This window comes from Poecilia mexicana, unplaced genomic scaffold (assembly GCF_051168715.1).
Source record: "Poecilia mexicana isolate PSO_F unplaced genomic scaffold, ASM5116871v1 scaffold_6, whole genome shotgun sequence".
Classification (NCBI taxonomy): domain Eukaryota; kingdom Metazoa; phylum Chordata; class Actinopteri; order Cyprinodontiformes; family Poeciliidae; genus Poecilia; species Poecilia mexicana.
Window position 1 is genome coordinate 9,595,320 of NW_028263375.1, and position 6,397 is coordinate 9,601,716.

Sequence of the window (6,397 nt, forward strand, 5' to 3'; positions counted from 1 at the left end):
CAGGTTATGATTTTCCTTTTGATTAAACTTTTTTCTACTTTATTTATTCTTAAAGTGCAGCAGAAATGTATACACTACAAATGCAAAACATTTTCTGAGTTTGGTTTTATTTTTGGGTGGAAAATCATTTGACATCATCTCCCAGATTAATTTAAAAAATAATTAAAAAAAATACATATCACACTTACAGATGGATATTTTGCCCATATGTAACCATTTGTAGAAAAGAAAAAAGAAATTAGCACCATAATTTCCAGTTGTTTTTTTTTAAATTACAGTTTCCATTCATTTTATTTTAGGTTTAGCGAATTGAACTGTGTGTTTTTATTCTTTTGCCTTTTAATTAAAGTTGTTTATACATTACTTATCCCTTAATAAAGTGCATCAGTATTTTATACACTACAAATACAGAGTTTATTTTACAGCTTGATTTTATTTTTGGGTACAAAATCATCTGACATCATCTCCCAGATTAATTTTTAGAAAATATCACAAAAGTGTATATTTGGCCCTTATCTGTAGAAAAGCAAAAAAAAAAAAATTAGCATCCTAATTTCCACCTCCTGAATGTAAAATAAAAATTACAGTTTGCATTTGTTGTAGTTGATTTGTTTGCAAAATAAACAAGTAAACATCGGTTGTATAATTCACTCCTCCAGTAGGACTGCAGCTCCGCCCGCCGGCTTCGTCACAAACAGACTTTGTTTCTCCATGGCCGCTCTGCGCGGGTCCGGCGTGTAGTAAGCATCTCTGACGGCTCGGAGGAAAGACGCCGCCTTCTCGCTGGTAACCATGGAAACGGCACAGCCTCCCCAGCCCGCTCCGGTCAACCTGGAGCCGACGGCTCCCGACTTCCTGCAACCAGAAGAAACAACGAAGAGTTGGTACTACGGCGAAGCTTTCAGCGCCATTAATCTTTATGAAAAATCAATGTGAGAGAGATACTGTTTTATTGAACTGAAAGAGGTTTTACTGAGTCAGTCGCTTGCAGTGGTAAAAGCTGAAATCAATAGCTGGACCTGTGTGTGTGTGTGTGTGTGTGTGTGTGTGTGTGAGTGATGGCAAATTGATCATGCTAGCTGTAAAACACAGGGCAGTAAAAATAAAAATGCACACTTACGATTTTTGTAAAAGGAACTAGGTATACAGTAACTCAGTAAATTACAATAAAGTTTGCCTTTTTTGTTCATGAAGTCAAAAAGAAAAACTGATATTGATTACACACAGTTTCAAAGTTTGACCACAAGGTGGCACTAGAGGTACATGAGTTCAGCTGAAGGAGTTTATTTGTTGCTTAGTTTACAGATTATTTTTAGGAAGTCTTCAAACTCCTAAATGACACTAAGGACAAAGTTTTTTAATGCTGTGTCCTACAATAGGGACAGAAAACTAAAAGAAGGGAATTCTGGCATTTTTCCCTCAAAATTCTGATTTTAACCAGAGAATTCTGACTTTTGATGTCAGAAAATTAATGTCAAACTTTTGAAATTTAAGACAGAATCTTTTTTAATAATCCATATGTGTTGCCCCAAATCTCTATGCAATAAATCAGATATGAAAAATCAAAAGCATATGATTATTCTATATATTTATTTAGAAGTCCAATAGATTCAGAGTTTTCGTTTTATGATCCAAAACAACCCCTAAAAATTGAACTTCATTTACTAGAATCATCTATAGACATTATAATAGAATCAAATATTTTTCAGCTACCAAATTCATGAATTTTTATTTTATTCCAGTTTATTTATTTAAAAATCTCTTTTTGTGTTGGTTTGTCTTGCTGTACTCACAGACAGATGTCCACCAGCCGGTCCAGTTCTGGGCAGCTGCACTCGTACTGGTCTCTGCAGCTCGCATGGCTCTGGTTCATCAGCTCTCCCAGCAGCGCTATGGATCCTGCAGCTCCAGCGTCGCAAATGCTTTTAAACCTCATCACGCGTTCAGCTTCACCGTACACATGCTTGGCTCGCTGGTGAAGCTTGAAGTTTGTTACTGAGAAACAAATAGAAAAAAAAAACAACTTAAAATTAATCATTTTAATGGTCTGATTTAGAAAAATCCACAGTTTTGTGGGGTTAAATATAATTTTCCAATTTTTTTAATATACAGAACAAACTGTGATATTGCGTCATTTTAAGTGTGACCCAACTTAATTGTTGTTTAATATTGAAAATAGGGGTGGGCAATATCATAATGAATTCAATTTCCGATTTTAATCACATTTTCTCAATGAAAAATCTTCAGAATCAGACATTTTGATTAATTGACAAAATAATTGATTACTAAAATAATCACTAACTGCAGCCCTAAATGGCTGATTTGTGAGCAACATTACTGGATACTGGTTGCTTCAATTATACCAAAGATGTTTGACTAAATCGGGTGACTTTACTCCAGATTGTGCAGATGTGTTCAGTTACCCACCATGCTGAGTGTTAGCGCTCAGCAGCTCTGTGCACATCTGCTCGGTGGAGATGCCCAGAACTTTACATATCTCCTCACAACTGTACGGCTCGGGATGCAGCACCTCGTCCACCAGGGCCAGCATCTCCTCCAGGGAGGCCTTCAGCTCCGTCTGAACCTGAGAAAGCTTCATCAACCTGCTTGGATCCAGACCTCGAGCCTTCGCCAACATCTGCGCCAAACATTTAACATACCATGAAGTTGTGTAAACTAGGGATGTAAGCAAGCAATCAAATAACTATTAATTATTTATTAGATTTTTTTTTTTTCATTCGATTAACTAATAATGTCCGCTAGACATTCTTTCAGCGTTGCAGTTTAGCCGCCATCCAGCAGAGGGCGCCGCTGGTCATCCTTAAGCGGATCCCTTGCTACAGAATTAAAGATGGCGGCGACCATGCCGTAACTGGAAAGGGAAACGGTCGAAAACAGTCTGCTGTTGAACGCTAACTGCGCTTTAAGCAGTTCTGTTTTGAAATATAAACACCTGCCAAGCTTCTTTAGTTGTCAACTTAAGAATAGCGGTCATTCAGTCGAGCTGCATGACGGAACAGCGTCAGCTTTTCGACCAATAGTTAATGATTTGCTATGAACCGATAGCTCAGAAAAATTGCAAAAATAATGGCAAATGACGTAAGGAATATAAGCGCGGTTTATTTTGAGGGCTTTCTAAGTGCAATAATGTGAGAAAAACACTTTTGTGTTAGCATTTAGCAAAGCTAACACAGAAAGTTAACATATAATAATGTGCTTCTTTTTGAAAAATGTAGTTCTTCATGTTATGGAAAGTTAGTCGGTCCAGTTGATACAAGAGTAGCCACTTTTAAAGTAGCTAATCGATAGATGAGAGCAATCAACTTCAGATTAACTCAGTAATCGATAACTTGCATCCCTGGTAGGTTGTTACTATATTAGATCAGTGTTTCCCAATCTAAAATGCATATTTTAGATTTTTCCCTGCTTCCACACACCCCATTCAGAGTATTCAGCCTGTTGACCAGACATCAACTGAAACCATGTGTGCTGAAGCAGGGAAATGCCTAAAATACTGTAAGATTACAAATTCAGGATGAAAGAATAAGTCGCAATGCTTTTTTCAGCTTGTTTCAGCTTCAGATGCACCTTTGTTGCAATCCGACATTCCACCACCCGGATGTTGTAGTGAGAAGAAGCAGCTTTGTTCATCTCAACACAGCAGTTGGAGATCACGAACACGGCCCCGTCTGGGAGCTGGACATCGGTGGCCCTCAGAGGCTGGAACTCTATCAGCTTCGCCTGATAAGTGGTTGAAATTCTGTCATTTCAATAAACATTAACCATCTGAATGTAGAAACATCGCAGTGGTGGGGAAAAAAACAGCTTCATACAGTTCCTTTCTCTGCCAGGAATGAAATGGACTGGTCCATGCCTCCTCCCTCTGTCCCGATGTAGCGCTCACTTTTGGTGCATATCTCAGCCAGATCCACCTTTAGGGGAGATTACAGAGGACTAAAACAGAGTAAAGAAGCAATAAACACTCATAAACGCTCCACAAAATACTTCCTTACATTGAGGAATGGAAAGGCAAGCGCACAAAGGGATTGTCTTAATTTGATGGATAATTTTCTTGGGTTTTTGCCCCCCACTTAAGAACTTCTTTGCCCCAGCATTCATAGCTTTTGAAATTTTGATTTCTGATTTTTTATTTATTTTTTTTGCATTAAACTACAAATTTAATATATTTTATTGGGAATTTGTTGGCAGGAACAACACAAAGCACTGGAAAATGATAAATTATCCCAGTTAATGCGACGATAAATGATAATATTGTTGTTTTGAGAACATTTTCAAACTAAAGCAAGTATTTTTTTGTTTTGTTTTGTTTTTACCTTAGAAAGAGATTTCTGGTTCGCCTCCATCGTTAAGAGGCCAGAACAGCAAACTAAGGCACTTGAACTGGACAGACCAGAACTGGGAGGAATGGTTCCATCAACAACACAAGACATTCCAGCTAGACGACTGATCCCAAACTTCTCCTGGAGAAAATAAAATCAGATCAAGATAAAATACTGTAGGATAGTGAAAGAACATTACATTTAATAACTACACAATACAGTTAAAAAAGAAAGTTTACAGAATAAATTTTCTTCTCACTGTCTGAAGTTAAAGCCGATCAAACTTTCTTTGTTTCAGGTCAGTTAGAATAATCAAACTTATTTCTATTTAGCAAATATAAATTATATAAAATAGGGTAAAAATAGATCTAGAAGTGCGCCTCCATTTAACCAGAAGTTTTCAAAGCCATGAAAGCATCATTGATCATTGCATAAAAGAAATAACAAGCATTCTGTATATAAAATTCTGGTTTTAGTGATGAATCTTACAAATTATTTCTCTCATTATTTTGTCATTTAGCAAATAGAAATAATTTTGCTAATTCTAACTGACCTAAAACAAGAGAAGTTTAACGTCAGCCATTGAAAAAAGAAGATGTATGCCTTTTTTATTCAACTGTTTTTGCTTTAAATCGTATTTATTATAGCCACAGTTTTACCTGGATACCTTTGACTCCACAGAGAAAATAATAATACCACTGTGGATTTTCTCTGTCTATGACGATGTCCTCTGAGCAGGACACTTTAAAATCCCTGCAAATAAACAAAAAGCCTTTAAAAAACATAAAGCAACACCGATATTTTTGAAAACCCTTAATTAAAGTTGCAAAAATATAAAATAAAATTGTTGCCGTCTTACTGGTACTGAGGATTTGTGTTTGCCAGCTGGATCGTTCCGGAGTTGTTCACAGACACGGCGGCCAGGATGTTCTGCTCGATGGCCATCGGCAGGACTGAGTATCCACAGTAGTCAATGTGTTCGCCTGGTGAAAAACAATAACTTACAATTAATCTGAAATAATTCAATTGTTTTGGAACTTCTGGTTCCATATTTTAGCTACTCGAGTTCTATAATACTAGAAATACCCCTATCTAAAATCTCTGATTAGTTATCCAAAGTATTTAGGTTAAATGTCTTTAAGGTTTTAACTTTTTACTTTTGTGTCAGACTAAAACTGCTTCGACAATTGTAACCAATTTAATCGACTTAGTAAACAGAGTCCAACTTTGTCTCATTCAATTTAATTATAAATCCAATGTTTCATTGAAAAATTGTTCTAGAAAGTATTTATTACATGTCATACATTTATATTTTTATTTCGTAAAAAGTAAAATAAAATTCACTCATATATTTGACTTTCCACTTCATAGTTATGTACCATTACATGTTATGTTAAATAAAAATCAAATGAACAAATTAAATGTACAACAAATAAAAAAATACTGGGAGTACCGTATTAGTACTTTCATAATGTATAGAAAAACCTCAGCAGTTTAACATGTTAAATGTGGTTTAATGGGTTTAGACAACCTCATTTAGTGACACAGAACAATCTGAATATAAAAAAGGGAACAAAATTGACATGTAGTAAAACTTTAAGGTGGTCAAAGTCTTAAATGACCTTTTAAGTTATTAAATTACCTATTAGATTTACCCTTCCAGGTGCACATGCATAGAAGAGAGGAGATTCTCCAAACTTTGCTTCAAAATGATCCTTCAAGTTTTTCAGCCTGTGCATGAAGAAAATAAAAAAAAATTGGTAAGCATGCATTGCTCATTTCAACACCGGACAATCGGTCCCATTCATTGCTTCTCACCTTTCATTGGAAGTTATCTCAATCTTCAGTTTGGGTGGATTAGATGCCATGTTTACTTGATCAGAGATTACTTGGTTTATAATCAGTTTCTTGTCGAAGTTCTCACTCACACAGCAGCCTGACTGCTGTCAGCTGACTGTCCCACAGAAATCCCGGATATGAAACCGCTGACCTCCGATATGCTGAAGCCACATTTACTCATTCCATTTAGCTGCTGTGTGATTAGGGAGCTGACTCAG

The 6,397-nt window shown here is 36.2% G+C and overlaps 1 protein-coding gene across 1 annotated transcript; it reads right to left on the reverse strand.

Annotated features, from left to right (window-relative positions):
- Positions 1-88: 88 nt before the first annotated feature.
- Positions 89-6,396, reverse strand: galk2 (galactokinase 2). The gene is made up of 10 exons (XM_015011441.2): positions 6,159-6,396; positions 5,983-6,071; positions 5,200-5,323; positions 5,000-5,093; positions 4,335-4,481; positions 3,834-3,932; positions 3,589-3,741; positions 2,428-2,638; positions 1,794-1,995; positions 89-855 (listed from the first exon to the last, which is right to left on the reverse strand). Exons 1-10 carry the CDS (start codon positions 6,206-6,208, stop codon positions 648-650), a joined length of 1,377 nt encoding a protein of 458 aa, XP_014866927.1. The 5' UTR covers positions 6,209-6,396; the 3' UTR covers positions 89-647.
- Position 6,397: the final 1 nt, after the last annotated feature.

Excerpts from the sequence above, each read along its gene's own strand:
- galk2 (XM_015011441.2), bottom strand. The coding sequence starts at position 6,208 with ATGGCATCTAATCCACCCAAACTGAAGATTGAGATAACTTCCAATGAA. Across the intron at positions 3,933-4,334 it reads ACCAGAAATCTCTTTCTAAG|GTGGATCTGGCTGAGATATG; the intron begins GTAAAAACAAAA and ends TCTCCCCTAAAG. Across the intron at positions 856-1,793 it reads CGGCTGGTGGACATCTGTCT|GAAGTCGGGAGCCGTCGGCT; the intron begins GTGAGTACAGCA and ends TTCTGGTTGCAG.